Below are 15,384 nucleotides of genomic sequence, written 5' to 3'. Positions count from 1 at the left end.
GTTTGTGCAGTTCACTCCTTCCTTCTCAAAGTGGATCCAACTTCCTTGCATTGGTCCTCTTTCTGGGTCACCACCATAATGATAAGTTTCCATTTATCTTCTTGGTCTCTCTATATCTCTTTTACTCAACAATTGCTTTGGAGGTATTCAGCCTATTCTCCAAGATCTCAGACATCAGGTGGATTGCTCCTGGTTCAGATCAGTTGGGGAGAACCAGTAGTGGTAATTGGGTGTGGGTCATTGAACCGATAATGTTGGCTGGCTGGCCATGCCCCTGAACCGGTATACTCAGATACTTGCCCTGCCTCACCTTTGTCATGTGCAATCACACAACTGCCTCCTACTTCATACACACAGACAAGCAGCATTCATGCTAGCCTAGCCCCCCCTCCCACTGGCCAGCATCTCCTGAAGCCGTTGCTGTTGCAGCCCAGCAAGCTACTATACTTCCATCTGCCAGCTCAGTGCAGCTGGATCAGCTGCAGCCCAGATGAGCCAAGGAAGTGTGAAAAGCTCCCGCATGTTGCAGAGGGGGGGGGGAGACAGCCTTTACTTGTGCCTCTGTGCTGGCCAGTGTCTCCCATAGCCACGATAGGCATGGGGGCAGCCCACTAAGCTGGGCACCCGTAAATGGCAGGCAAAGGCTGCCCCCCCTCTGCAACATGCAGGGTAGGCTCTCTGCAGCCTCAGCTCATCTGGCATGCAGTTGAATCCACTCCCCTGAGCCAGCAGAGGCAACACAGGGCATGGCTGGGAGCCTGCTAACCTTGTCCTCCCTGAGTACCAGACTCCACCATTGCCATTGCCCCTTCCTGGCTCGCCCCCAGCTGGCTCCTAAGCTAGGAGGCAGTGGCCAGTTCCCCCTGCCCTCCAGATTACCAGCATGAATGAATAAAGCACTTTTCATCTCCAGTCGGCCGGCAAGAATAAAGAACTGTCATCACTGCCATCTTTGCGCATGTGCATGCCTTGGACTTGCATGTGCGAAGATGGCAGCAGCTTTCTGCCCCCGCTCAGTGCTTCCACACTCCCGGTGGTCACCTGCTTACCTAGGGGGTCTGTGGGGGCTGAGAAGCAAACCAGATGGGCCCACTTGCATGCCATGAGACAGATGCAGGAGGCTGATCAGAGGGGAGGAAGGAAACAGCCTTTCAGGCAGTCCCACCCAGAATCCCCAGCCCAGGACCTCTTTGGAGGCAATGGACCCAACAGAGGCAAGCACTTCTCTCAGTGAGGTGGCCATGCTCACTCACTCCTGGTCCAAAGCCTCACAATGCCCCCACCCGCCCAAGCATGACTCACCTGGGCCGGGAAACATCTGGCAGCACCAGCGTGTCTCCCTGGTGACGGTCAGTCAGTTGTGGCACCGTCTTTTCCAGCCCGGGCGCAGACTCCTCCAGCCGAACGCCCTCCACACATGGGCAACTTTGGGAGCTCCAAGGGCTCGCAACTGACTGCCTCCTCCAGCCTGGGCGCAACTGGAGGTCTTGGAGCTCAGAGAGCAGCCCATCTGCGTATGGTGCTCGGCTGAAAGAGGTTGCACCCAGAATATAGGAGATGGTCAGTTGTGAGGCCTCGGGGCTCCTGGAGCAGCCCATTTGCAAGGGCGCTCAGCTGGAGGAGACTGTCCCTGGGCTGGAGGAGGCAGTGCTGCAACTGACTGCCTATCATCAGGGAGACCCGCCGACGCCACTTCAGGAGCCCCAAGGTTTTAGACTGCCGGCATGTGTTTTGGCTGGAAAAGGGGGCAGAGAGGAACATTTCGGGGTGCCAAGATATGCAACAGGGGGTAAAAATGTGTACCTCTTGGACTTTGCCTGTATACGCTGCCCCTAAAGTTTAAAAAAATGAGGTGAGGGTAGAAAAAAAGGCGATCTCTCAGGGCAAACCGAGCAGCAGCTACTCTGGGGGGATGTGCACTGTTTGGTGCTTTTGTTTCCCCTCCATTGCACTTCAGGAAAGAGACCTGTTTAAGTGAACCTTGTGGTCATTAAGTGAACCTTGTGGTCATTAAGTGAACACCATGATTGCTAAACAAGTCCATTTTCCCAAAGGGGCATTTTTAACCAGAAATCAGAAGAAAGTGTTTGAAACTGGCAAAAAATATAGAAAAAATCAGTCATATGACTTTGTAGGATGTTGTAACTGGTCATAAATGTGTGTGTGTGTGTGTTTGTGTGTGTGTGTGTGTGTGTGTGCGTGCGTGTGTGTGCATGGCTGTCAGAACTCCAAAACAGGAAAAGTAGCTCAGGAAAGGTTAGTCGTAAATTAGAACACTTACTAAGCAATCAGCTATTAAGTGGGGACCACTTGTATTTGGTTTGCCTTAAGGGTTCAGAGCTGTATGGAATATGGAAGGAAGGAAGGAAGGAAGGAAGGAAGGAAGGAAGGAAGGAAGGAGAAAGTGGGAGGGGAAAGTGAATGACACATAGTTGCATGGATGGATGGATAGATAGATGCATGAAGGGAGATAGGAAGGAAGGGAGAGAGAGAGAAAAAGTAGAGGAAGGAAGGACCACAAACCCTGGCATTAGAGGTGGGTTCAGAAGATGCTTTGAAATAGCACAGCTGTTTCTGGGCTGGAAGGGATCTTGGAGGTCATCTAATCCAAACCCCTGCCCCAGCAGAAGATCCTTACAGAATCATAGACTAGCAGGATTAGAATAGGGTGACCAGATGTCCTGCATTTGGCGGGACAGGCATGTTTGTCATAATTTTTCCTGTGTCCTGGGCCGTTCCCAAAAGATCCTGCTTTTTAATTTTGGCGCCTTCTTTGATCACTCTGCTGCCGCTCACATGGGCGGGGTAGCGTAGCGAGTGAGGGGTGGATAGGCGGGGGAGCGAGCTCGCCTTTCCAGCCCCACTTCCAAACAAGCCATAGGAAAGCCTCCGCCTCTCCGAAAAGAGCCACCTGTGTGTGTGGCCCTCGGTGGGGTCTGGAAGTGGTGCCTCTCCGCCAAAGCATCCCTCACGAACTTCAGGGGTCAGTGGACGAGGCGAGCGCAGCGGCCGGAGACTCCTCTGCGGGATCCCTTCCGGCTCCGTCCGCTTCCCAGCCTGTCCTGGCTCTCCTGACTCCAGGGGCCGCCGCTTCTCCGAACTCACCCAGAGTAAGTGACGGGCGGGGTAGCGTAACGAGTGAGCGGGCAGATGGTGGTGGGATCGCCGTCCGCTGCACTACAGCTGACTTGCCCGGGGCAGGCTGAGAGGCTTTGGGCATCCGGGTGGGAACAGCCGCGAGCGGATGGTGGTGGGATCGCCGCCCGCTGCACTGCAGCTGACTCGCCCCGGGCGGGCTGGGAGGCTTTGGCTGTCCGGGCGGGAAGACGAGCCGGGAGCGGATGGTGGTGAGATCGCCGCCCGCTGCACTGCAGCTGACTCGCCTGGGGCAGGTTGAGAGGCTTTGGGCATCCGGGTGGGAACAGCCGCGAGCGGATGGTGGTGGGATCGCCGCCCGCTGCACTGCAGCTGACTCGCCTTGGGAGAGGGACTACAGAGGGTCTAGGGCAGCGAGTCATTCAATGGGAAACTTGCCTCTTGGAAGCAATGACCCGGCTTGGCTCCCGCTTCATCTCTCCTGCCTTTTCGCTTCTCCGTTCGATTGTTGAAAGCGGGAGCCAAGCCAGGTCATTCCTTCCAAGATGCAAGTTTCCCATTGAATGACTCACTGCCCTAGACCCTCTGCAATCACTCTCATCTGGCCAGAATGCCAGCGAGAGTGTTGGGCTGAAGGAAGGAGGGATACACACACTCGCGTTCTCCCCCTCCCTCCCTCCCCCTCTCTCTCTCAAATGGCAAATCCAAGCAGCCGCTGCTGGGAGCCTGTCCCATGCCTTCTCCCAACCCCCGCACCTGTTCTCTTAGCTGCTATCTGCCTTGTGATTGCTGTCTCCAGGCTCTCCTCTCCTATTATCGTGGAAGGTGTCTCATTTGGGGGGGGGACAGGCCTTTCTCCATTCAACAGATCCAATATACAGAGTTTTATTTCTTGGCCCTAAAAATATTGTCACTGAGGATGACAGAAATTTCTTCATCATTGCTATTGGCCTCAAGTAGCAAATAATGAAACATGGTTTTTAGTGTACTTAGTTAGCCATCTGCTTTTTAACATTACATGGTATCAGTTTCAAGAATGCATGCATTCCTAAAAACTTGTAACAAACTTGTTGAGGGGCCTATGAAATATTTTCTAGTTTAATGTAGAATAAGTATTCTTAATAAAAGAAAAAGTCATTTTTATTTAATCAATTGCATTCCTTTTTATAATGACATTAATTAACTAAACTGGAAATAAATCTATGTTTTGCTAGAGTTTTAAAATTAAAAAACCTTACATTTTGTTGCTATTATTTTAATCAGAGTTTTGCCAAGTGAAATTATATAATGGTTCCTCATGTATCTGTAATTTTGTAAATCTCATCCAGAAGTACCACAGAATCTGGCATTTTCAGCAGAATGATGCTGATGCTAATAAAACATCCTGATTTTTGGTGAAAGGATGGAAAGAGGAAGGAAGGAGGAAGAGAGAACTAAAGAGCAGAAAGATAGAAGGTAGATAGGCAAGAGGAAGGAAGGAAGGAGAAAGAATGGAAAGGAAGGAAGGCTAGAAGGAAGAAAGAGGGAGGGAGGGAAGGAAGGAAGGAAGGTGAAAGGAGGAAGGAAGGAAGGGGTACTTCCACTTGTAGGCCTGGGACTGAATGCAGGAGGAGTCTCTCCATAGGATCAGCTGCTCCTCTGATCATGGTCTATGAAAATGTTACTGCCTGCCTGATGCAAATTTAGACAGATGGTGCTTTGGGCTGCCCCTCAAATCCCCCCTTTACTCCTCCCCTTGTAGAATTCAGCCTCCTGAGTTTTGCCTTTGAGGGGCATGTGTGGTTATGGCGGATGCCAGAGTCAGCTGGAGGTTGAGAAGGGATTGGGGGCCTGTGGAGTTCTCTCCATGGACAGGATGGGATGTTGGCATGAAAGGGATCCAGGCACAATCTCACCTGTTCCAAGTAAAGTTGCCTTTTGCAATTGGCTACCGGTAATCCTCGACTTATGACCAGGATTGATCCCCCAATTTCTGTTGCTAAGGGAGACGTTTGTTAAATGATTTTTGCCTCATTTTGCGACCTTTTATGGCCACATTAAGTGAATCATGGTGGTTGTTAAGTCAGGAACATGGCTGTTTAGTGACCAAAGTTACAATGGCATTGAAAAAAGTGACTGATGACCATTTTTCACACTTAGCAACCATTTTCACACTTAGCGACTGTTGCAGCATCCTCATGGTCACGCGATCAAAATTTTGATGTTTGGCAACAGATTCGTATTTATGATGGTTTCAGGGTCCTGGGGTCATGTAATTGCTTTTAGTGACCTTTTGACAAAGTCAAATGGGGAAACCAGATTCACTTATGTTACTAACTTATCAACTGCAGTTATTCACTTAAGAACTGTGGCAAGAAAGGTGGTATAATGGGATTAGTGATCAAAGTTACAATGGCATTGAAAAAAGTGACTAATGACAATTTTTCACACTTAGTGACCATTTTCACACTTAGCAACCATTGCAGCATTCTCATGGTCACGTGATCAAAATTTTGATGTTTGCCAATAGTTACAATTTATATTTGTAAATTGTAGTTATGTTGAAATAAAAAAAATATTAAAATACTATTTTTGCGTTGTATGAAAATTTTTGTTGCTCCGTATAAAATTTTTAATCAAGCCCCCCCCCCCCCAGTCAAAGGTGTCCCTCTTTACCAATCTGAAAATCTGGTCACCTTAGGTTAGAAGGGACTTTGGAGGCTATCTAGTCCAGCCCCCTGCTCCAGTAGGAAACCTTATATTGTCTGGATTATTTTGATGCCTCTAACAGAGAGGAAAATTGCCAGAAAGGAGGAGGAGTTTACTAGGAGAAGGCTGCCAAGCAGAGGAAGGCAGAGACAGTGATTGACTTATGACCATAATTGAGCTCAACATTTTGGTTGCTAAGCAACAGCATTGTTAAATGAGTTTCACCACATTTTATTCAACTCATGACATGTCCTGACTCTAACAGTCATGTGCAGGCCAGGGAAAAACATCCGAAGGCATGTTTAATGTTCTAATACACCGAAGTTATAGTTAAATGTGTGGGAGAAAGTGGACTCTGGGTGTGTTTTTCCAAATGCAGTTTGGTTGAATGTGTATAATTTTAGAAGAGATGTGTGTGTGTGTGTGTGTGTGTGTGTGTCTGCGTGTACATACACATAAAGTATATATACTAGATAATTTATCTTTTTGTGCCTATACACATTCTATACTATGTAATATGTATGTACACATACGGCATATATATATAGGATTAAATAGTATATTTTGGATGTTCAGAAGTAGTAAATAAATAGACAGAGAAATTATATCTCATTGAGGCCTTTTTGAAGCAAGGAGAGGCCAGGCAAGGAACCCCTTGACATAAGTGATGTCAAGTTGGCCATGCGCACCCAGTCACATGACTAACCAGCTACACCCACCCACACATGACCAATCAGCCACTTGACCATTCAGCCATGCTCACCCAGTCACGTAACCAGCCACATCTACCATCACATGACCAACAAGCTATGCCCACCAAACAAGCCATGCCCACAGAACCGATAGTAAAAAAAATTGAAACCCACTCTGATCATGATAATACTTGGTCAACCATGATGCCCTCTGATTTTGTTGCTCTTCAGATATTATGAAAAACCATCTTCTTCATCTGGCAATACCATCATCAGTATCAAATAGCTCCAATGGGACCAATAGCAGTAACAGTGGTATTCACAAACATAACACATAAATTGCATTATAGATATTCCACCTTATCATCCCCTAATTGCAGCTTTATGACCATAAAAATACATGTCACATTGGATTCAAAGTTCTAGCCCTAGGTTAAGCTTCTAAACACTAGTAATTACTTAGGAAAAGAACAACTCAACTTTTCTAGCTGGACATTCTTTCAGTAAAAATAGATAAAGGAAAAATTAGTAGGATGTGAAATGAAAGATTTCATGTAACTTGTTGGCTTTTATAAGAACAATGAAATCATTTTTTTTCAATAGCAGTCTGAAGTAAATCCATAGAAATTGTCAAAATAAACTGAATCAAATCAAATATCAACATCATATTATATTAAGATTTTAAATAGTTGGTTTAACTTAGTTTAACAGTTAAATATTATTATATATCTATGAAACTTCACTACAAAAATATTGATAATGTCATTAAGTATTAAAAATACCAGCAATTTTACTTAATATTGTGTTATAAGGCATGCATGTTGATCATTTACTTACCAAAGTTCCATCAATCCAAGTTAAATTTGCACCGTTTAAATTTGCGCTTAAATCATTCCAGCCTTCTGGTTCTGATCTAAAATGTAATAATTAGCAAATACGTTAAATACATTTCATGCATGTGTCTTGTTTAAATACAATGCTGCAATTTTCTTTTTTTGTTTTCTTTTTCATATACAGAACATAAGCATATTCACAAATCAATAATCCCCAGAAATATACTCTTAAATATGGCATATGCCACTATGACTGCAATATGAAAACTACTCAAGTGGGAATAGGTTCTGATGACTACAATGGAATTTATTTAAGTAGTCATGTACAAGCCTAGTTACCTTATTGAGATGATGATGACAATGATGATAATGATTATGACTGAATCTACATTTATGATCATTCATGAGTATTACTATTGTAAGCACTGGAGGACTTTTTAAATATATAAATGGTGATGTCTTATCCAATGGGTTATTGACGTAAAATGAAGTATTGGATCTACGATTCTAAGCAGAAATCTCTGAAAGAAAACTTAACTACATGCAGAATACTTTCAAATGAATAGATGTAGGTTTTTGAAATTTACACTAGTTATATATTCTGTGATAATGAATTCAGTCCTCCAATAAACCCTTTGCCAGGAGTGTTTCTGCTTTGAAATCTAAGAAATAAGCAGTTTATTATACTCACAATTGGTTTAATAAGCGTTCCTCTGTCTTACTATTAAAATAACCCAGGTCTCCTCCAATTGATTTACAAAAGTCATATGCCTCATACCAAGATTTTCTTTCAGCTTTCTTCTTTATATAAGCCTAAATGGGTATAAATATATCTTACTACAAATTACTATTAACTAGGTTGTTTGTTTCCCCTTATAGCTATTATTTAATAATCATTTCAAATAACCCTCCAACTTTCATATTTGCTACTTTCACTTTTCACCAGTATTTGAATTAATCTTTCTAACCCCGTTGATGTTAAAAGAAAATGAGAGAAGTTAAAGGATATTTTTTTCCTGCTGCCATAACTAGAGCTTTGTAAATTATATGTATAGGAACATCTGCTTGTTTTTCTGAGAAAAGGCCAGGATATTTCTCCCTTCCCCATAGACGAGGATGAGAATGATGGTGATGATGACAACTTTATTCTTGAACTCCTTTTGACTACCAAACATTTACCAACCCCATGGATAGCCCATCATCATTTGGGGATGGGTATTGACCACTGTTGGAAACCCTGCCCTAAATCAATTTTTGATTAACAAAGCTATATGATTGAAGATCAGATAGTCAGGCCAACTGACTACCTAATTAAGCTATTTACCTATGACTACTCCTTAAGCATATTATGTCAAAGCTCTTCCTTCCTTTATTACAATTCAGTTAAAATTCAAGGCAATTCCTATAGGTCACTTTCAAACTAATCTAAAAGAGAATCAGATAGCATGATAGTAGTTGTGGCAGTGATGACTAACCTTTTTCCCATCATGTGCCAAAAGCGGGGGAAGTGCAGGAAGGTTGTGCTCGGGTGTGCCACACCCATGATGCTATGCGCACAACCCTAATCCTTCCCTAAAGTCTCCAGAGGGCGAAAACAGCCCAAGGGCAAACTGGAAGTCACTTCTGGGTTGCTTCTAGGGCTGATTTTCCCACTCCAGAGGCTTCAGGGAGGCCTCCTGAAGGCTCCAGAGGACAAAAAAAACACCCCTATGGGCAAACCAGAAATCCGTTCCCAATCTTCCGGTTTGTGCATTGGGTTGTTTTTCACCCTCTGGAAGCTTCAGGGAAGCCTCCGGAGGGCAAAAAACAGCTGAAAAAGAAGACTGAAGTCTGGCCAGCCTGCATATGCGAGCTGGAGTTGACAGGGCAATGCCTCGGGTGCCCTAACAAATGGCTCATGTGCCACCTGTGGCATGCGTGCCATAGGTTCACCATCACGAAGTTAAGGTATCAGGTTAGAAAGAAGGAGGCATTGAGTCTTGGTCTTGCCTTAGGCAAAAAACCAGCTGGGAAACTTTGGGCCTGTCACTCCCTCTCAGCCATAGAAAGCAGGCAATGGCAAGCCATTTTAAAAAAAAAATTGCCCAAAGACTGCAGAGATTGTCCAGGCAGTTTCAAGAATCAGACATGAAAGAATGGAATAAAAAAGCTGCGTTATAACAAATCTATGCAAATGCAATTGTGAAGAGTTTAAAATGTATGAAGCAGGACTGCTTCTTGGATGAATCAAAGACAACTGCATGAAAAGTGCCAACTTCTAACCATTCTATTAGAGCCATATCTGTCTTATGTTAGTTCAACGATAATAGTTGTCATCTTGTTTGAATTGCTTAGAGCAGAATTTCTTGGGGCCCAGAAAGAAAATGAATGAAGAGTTCAGAGAGAGGGTTAAAGATATGCTGGCTGCAAAAGAATAACAGTTGGAAGGGACTTTGGAAGTCTTCTAATCCAACCTCCTACACAAGCAGAAGATTCTATACTATTTTGGACAAATGGCTACCCAATCTCTTCTTAAAAGAGATTGGGTAGCTATTTGTGGAGCACCCACAACTTCTGAAGACAACCTATTCCACTGGTTAATTAAGTTTTTCCTTACTTCTAGATTGCTTCTCTCCTTGATTAGTTTCCGTCCATTGCTTCTTGTCTTGCCTTTTGCTACTTTGGAAAGTATTGGCAACTCTTTGTGTCAGCTCTTCAAATATTGCTATCATGTCACCTCACTCCTCATTTTCACTAGATTAGAAATACCAGTGGTGGGTTTAAAAATTTTTTAGAACCTATTCTGTAGATGTGGCCTGTTTTGTGGGAGTAGCTCAGCAGTCATGTGACCAGATGGGAGTGGCTTTGGCGATCACCTGACTGGGTGGGAGTGGCTTGGCAGTCATGTGACTTGATGGGCATGGCCAACTTGATGTCATTTACCAGGAGATGTCATGGATTGGGTAAAATGTGGTGAAGCTCATTTAACAACGCTCTTGCTCAGCAACCAAAATTTTGGTCTTAATTGTAGTCATAAGCAAGGACTATCTCTAACGTTTTCTGCATGGCAGCCTTGCCCTAGTAAACTCCTTCTCCTTTCTGGCAATTTTCCTCTCTGTTAGAGGGATCTTACAATGTAAGGTTTCCTGTTGCAGCAAGGGGTTGGACTAGATGACCTCCGACTAACCTTCTAGCCCTAAATTGCTGTGCTGTTTTTCTTTCTTTCTGCTAACAAAAAACCCTGACTGAGGCTCATTCCACATTCCTACCAGATAGAGATAATGAGATAATGACCCTAGAGAAAGTTTGACTCCATTCACAAGCAGGGAATCATCCAAATCCTTTTATAAACACAACACCCATATTGCACAAACCTCAAAACTTCAAAAACATAAAACTATAAACCATATAAGCAATTTATTGTTCCCAGCAGATTTCAATTTAAAGCTTAAATTTAAAGTCATAAACATTAAGACTTGTGGACTTTAACTCCCAGAATTCCACAGCCAGACATGCTCAGTTCCGATTTAAAGACAGCATTTGTTTTTCTCCTTTGCGAAAGAAGTTTCCTTCTTTCTTTTTCTTTCTCCCTTCCTGTCCTTCCCCCATCCCTCCCTCCCTCTCCCTCTCTCAAACAAAGGTACGCACACAAACAGAAGTTGGATTGGATATAGCTCTCCTACCCCCTTTCCTCTCTCACTCTCTCAAATACATTTCTGGGTGGGAAATGCCTGGAACACAATAAAACCCACCCACTCACCTCCTGCTGGCAGACTGGAGTGAGAGGAGAGACAGAGAAGCCAGAGGGGAGCAGAAAGGAGCCTTCTGAAAAAAAACGGAGCTGGGGGAAAGTGTGTGTGCTACAGCATGCCCCTTTGCCTGGCTTCCCTCCTCCTGTGGTCTCCTCAGTGGTCGCTCGTGCTCTCCCTCCCCAGTCTATTTTTATTGTAGGTGGACTTTTATTGCAGATGGAGCCACGTTGCCTTTTTAAACCTATGGTCAGTGAAGCTGGGCTGGATTTTTGCATAGCTTTATCCAGTTGTTGGAGGAGGGGGAATGACTTCCTCCCCAGGCCCCCATCTGTTTACACACACACACACACACACACACACACACACACACACACACGGATAAAGCTATGCAAAAAGATAGCCCTCACCAGCGTCCAGCTTCACTGACTGCAGGTTGTATCAAACTACACAAGGGAGGGAGACAGCATGAGCGAGCCAGGGCCCTTTTCTCCAGCCTTTACCCAAAGCCCTACACTGCACCAGGAAGATGAAGTTTGAATTCCTCCTCACCTTCCAACCCACGTGTACCTTTTCCAGCTATTTCAGAGAGGGCTTCAATGCCACTCTTGACTCGGGTCCTGTGAAGAAACTCCATCCTCGCTTCCTTCTTTTGAGAAGCGCTTTGCAAATGGGGACAGGCTAGGGGACTGTACAAGTACAGGGGCATGGCCATGCCACCATGGAACGGGTACACAAAAGTACAGCAAATTTCTGGCCGGAATCCACCTCTGAGAAATACCCAATGGCTGCAACAATTCTTCATGTTTTAAACTCCAGTCCCCTAATCATTTTTATTGCTCTTCTCTTTTCAGACTCTCAACCTCTTTTTTACATTGTGGCAACCAAAAGTGGATGCAAAAGGCAAGTATGGTTTTACCAAGGCATTACAAAGCTGAATACTTTATATGATATTGCGTCTACCCTCTATTAATGTAGCCTAGGATTGCCATGGTGTTTTAGGCTGCTGCAGCACATTGCTCATATTTAAATAATTATCCACTAGGACTCTAGGATCCTTCTCACATTTACTTCTATGAGCAGGTACCTGTATATTTGGTTTTTCATTTTTAACTGTAAAATCTTACTTTTATCTACATTGAATTCATTTTGTTAGATGTGTTCAAGTCTGTCAAGATCCTTTTGGACCTTAAGCCTATCTTTTGGAGTATTGTCTATTTCTGACAGCTTGGTGTCATCTGCAAATTTGATGAATTCCCCTTCTATCCCTTCATCTAAATTGTTTATGAAGACAATGAAGAGTACTGGACCTAAGAAAAATCCCCAGGATATTCCACTGCTTCCTTCTTTTCATGCAGGTGTAGTTCCATTAAGAACTACACATTGAATGAAGTTTGTCAGCCAGTATGAATCCATCTGGTAGTGATGGATTTTTCTACCTTACTAAGTAGGTTGTGATCTATTTTGTCAAATGTCTTACTGAAATCCAAGTATACTATGTCCACTACATTTCTCTGGTTCACAAATATAGTTACTTTGTTAAAGAATAAAATAAGATTTGTTTAGCATGATCTGTTTTTGATAGCAAGACAGAAACCATATTGGCTTCTGGTAATAACTTTGCTTGCTTCTCAGGTATTTGTAGAGTCTTTGCTCAATTATCTTTTCCAGGATCTTCCCAGGTATTAATGTCAGGCTGATTGGTCTGTAGTTTTCTGGATCTACCTTCTTCCTTTTTTGAAGATGGAAACCATATCAGCTCTTTTCCAGTCCTCCAGGATCTTTGAAAGATATGGTTCAATGGTTCCAAGATCACATCTGCCAGCTCCTTCAGAATTCTGAGATTAATCTATCTGGTATTGGTGATTTGAAGTCATCTAGAGTGGACAGGTGTTCTCTTACAATTTTCTTCTCTATTTGAATTTGTATTACTATTCTGTTGTTTAAGATTCTGTTTTTGATAGATTCTGCTATTTTTCCCCTTTTTGTGTGAAAACCGATGCAAAGAATGAATTAAGCAAGTCTGCTTTCTACATACACTCATCATTTCCTTGCTATCTTCTCTCATTAGTGGGCTGATTGATTCCTTGACCTTACAAGATGAAAAAAAACTTTTAAAATTATTTTTTACATTTGTTACAAGTCGTATTCCAGAGTGCTGGAAACTGGAACATGATCAGTTTCCAGCATTCTCTATGATGTCTTTCTTGTTCTTCCAATCACTGTATTGGCTTTTCAGAGGAAGATTAATCATAGCTGAAGGGCACCAAATTCCCTCTGGAAGGGGATGGAGAGCAAACTTTGATGCCAGCCCCTGTCTGCCTCTTATCTGGCCTCACTTGGTTGAGCAAGCAAATGGCTGACCTACCTTGAAGCAGACATTCCTTGTTAGACTTGCAGTCCATCCTTCAGGACATGGGGGAGGGGGTGTTGGTTCTGGGATTGGAGGAGGTGTCATCCCTTCAGCCAATTGTTTGCAAAGGAACGTGGCCGTCTCCTCACAATTGACAACATCCCACAGTCCAGCAGCATCTCCCGTTCTCATGGCAACACAGCCAGGATTTGGGCCTGGCAGAATGGAAGACCGGAGTCAGATTTAATGCATCTGCATAGACAAGCTAAATATGATAAAAGTTTTCTGGCCAGGATGTATTTGCTGTGACAGATTCCATACCAGGCATTTTTGCATTCCAGTGAGTGAACCGAATGGGATCTCCATTGGTCCAGTTGAAAGTCCCCGGATTCACTACATCTGAAAGGCCAATCCAAAAATATTTTTCAGGACGATGTCCAATTTGTGTAGTCAGGAAGGCTTGCTCAAATCTGTGGTAAAAATAATTCAAGTCAGGATAGTCTCTAATTTGTCAATTTTCAATAGCAGTAGACTTATATACCGCTTCATAGGCCTTTCAGGCCTCTCTAAGCGGTTTACAGAGAGTCAGCATATTGCCCCCAACAATCTGGGTCCTCATTTTACCCACCTCGGAAGGATGGAAGGCTGAGTCAACCCTGAGCCGGTGAGATTTGAACCGCTGACCTGCTGATCTAGCAGTAGCCTGCAGTGCTGCTTTTTTTAACCACTGCGCCACCTTGGCTCTTAAGATTCAGATTCTGCAGAGTATTAATCATAGAGCCAATTTATACTTTCACTAGTCAATCCACTTCAAAGGATTGCTGTGGGGAAAATAGGAGGCAGGAGGATTCAGTACATTTGTATATTTTAAAAAGGTGAGATAAAATTATAATTTACACCATCATCCTGTCAGATCTGGAGGTTTAAAATCTTTTATAACTCCTGATCAGAGCTAAAGAGTATGTTTCCATAACTAATTGCTAAGGGCAGCAACTGAATCTTTCTTACAGATTACAGTGCAGTGTCCTCTAGAAGGCAGGTCTCCATTTTGCTGAGTTCTCTTAATAAATGGTGCCTGGGGCAAACTATCCCAGTATGGCCAATGTAGGGCCTGCCGAATCTTTGCTACAACTAGAAAAGTCACCTGTGACAGCTCTGTAGACTTAGACTGACCAGCTAATTGCTAGTTGCAGTTATATCATAACATTCTCCCAACCTTTGGCAGTTTTAAGATTGTGGACTGCAACTCCCAGAATTCCCCAGTTTAGTGGATCAAGGAAAGAGAAGAGACGAGAGCCAGGACTCTTCTGGGAGTTGAAGTCTACATATCTTAGGGTTGCTGAACTTGTGAATCACTATAGTAGTGGTCCCCATCAGTGGGTTGCCAATATTTTTACTATCGTTTCAGGCACACTCCCACATGCTCTTGCTCAATGCTTCTGCGCATGCACAGAAGTGTCCTGAAGGGGGACAGAACCGTTCGCTGCCAAAAGAGTTTGCCAGATCCACGCTAAACCGGAAGCAACCCATCTGTGGTCCCCATACGTTTTTGATCACACAGCCTTATCAAAAGAAAAATTAACCACGTAACTCAACTAAATAATGTTTATTTATTTATAAATTATATCTGTACTATTTACTAACATATCATTCCTATTTAGGATACTGTAAAGACATTTTGTTCCTTTCACTATATTTTACCTATTCTCCACAGAGATCAGAAATCCTTGTTTAGATTCACAAGATGTCTTTGCTTCTGAAAATGTTCCAGATGTCCCTCCAATTAGGTAACAATAGAAACCATACCTTTTCCAGCCCTGTTGACATAGCAAACATACACATACAGAACAATATTATCTGGATTTATTGGTTTATTCTTCACATTTTTATCCTGCCTGAATCCAAAGATTCTTGGATTAACTAAATTATCTTGATGAAAATGTAATTTTTAATTTTTTAATGTTTATATTTTGTATGATAATCTCACTATTCTA

General features: G+C 43.5%; 1 protein-coding gene across 1 annotated transcript in view; it reads right to left on the bottom strand.

Annotated features, from left to right (window-relative positions):
* The window catches only part of LOC106546315 (macrophage mannose receptor 1), a 64,668-nt gene that overhangs the window by 40,411 nt on the left and 8,873 nt on the right, over positions 1–15,384 (bottom strand). The window contains exons 9-13 of the mRNA XM_087714361.1: positions 15,092–15,207; positions 13,712–13,860; positions 13,406–13,605; positions 8,001–8,122; positions 7,314–7,389 (exon numbers count right to left, since the gene is read on the bottom strand). Coding sequence (XP_087570487.1) covers positions 7,314–7,389; positions 8,001–8,122; positions 13,406–13,605; positions 13,712–13,860; positions 15,092–15,207 — 663 coding nt within the window. The remainder of the gene's footprint in view (positions 1–7,313; positions 7,390–8,000; positions 8,123–13,405; positions 13,606–13,711; positions 13,861–15,091; positions 15,208–15,384) is intronic.

Source organism: Thamnophis sirtalis, unplaced genomic scaffold, assembly GCF_051295495.1.
Source record: "Thamnophis sirtalis isolate CommonGarterSnake01/CBP01778 unplaced genomic scaffold, rThaSir2_p1.2 scaffold_4, whole genome shotgun sequence".
In the NCBI taxonomy this organism is placed as follows: Eukaryota; Metazoa; Chordata; class Lepidosauria; order Squamata; family Natricidae; genus Thamnophis; species Thamnophis sirtalis.
This window is presented reverse-complemented; position numbering and strand designations above follow the sequence as displayed.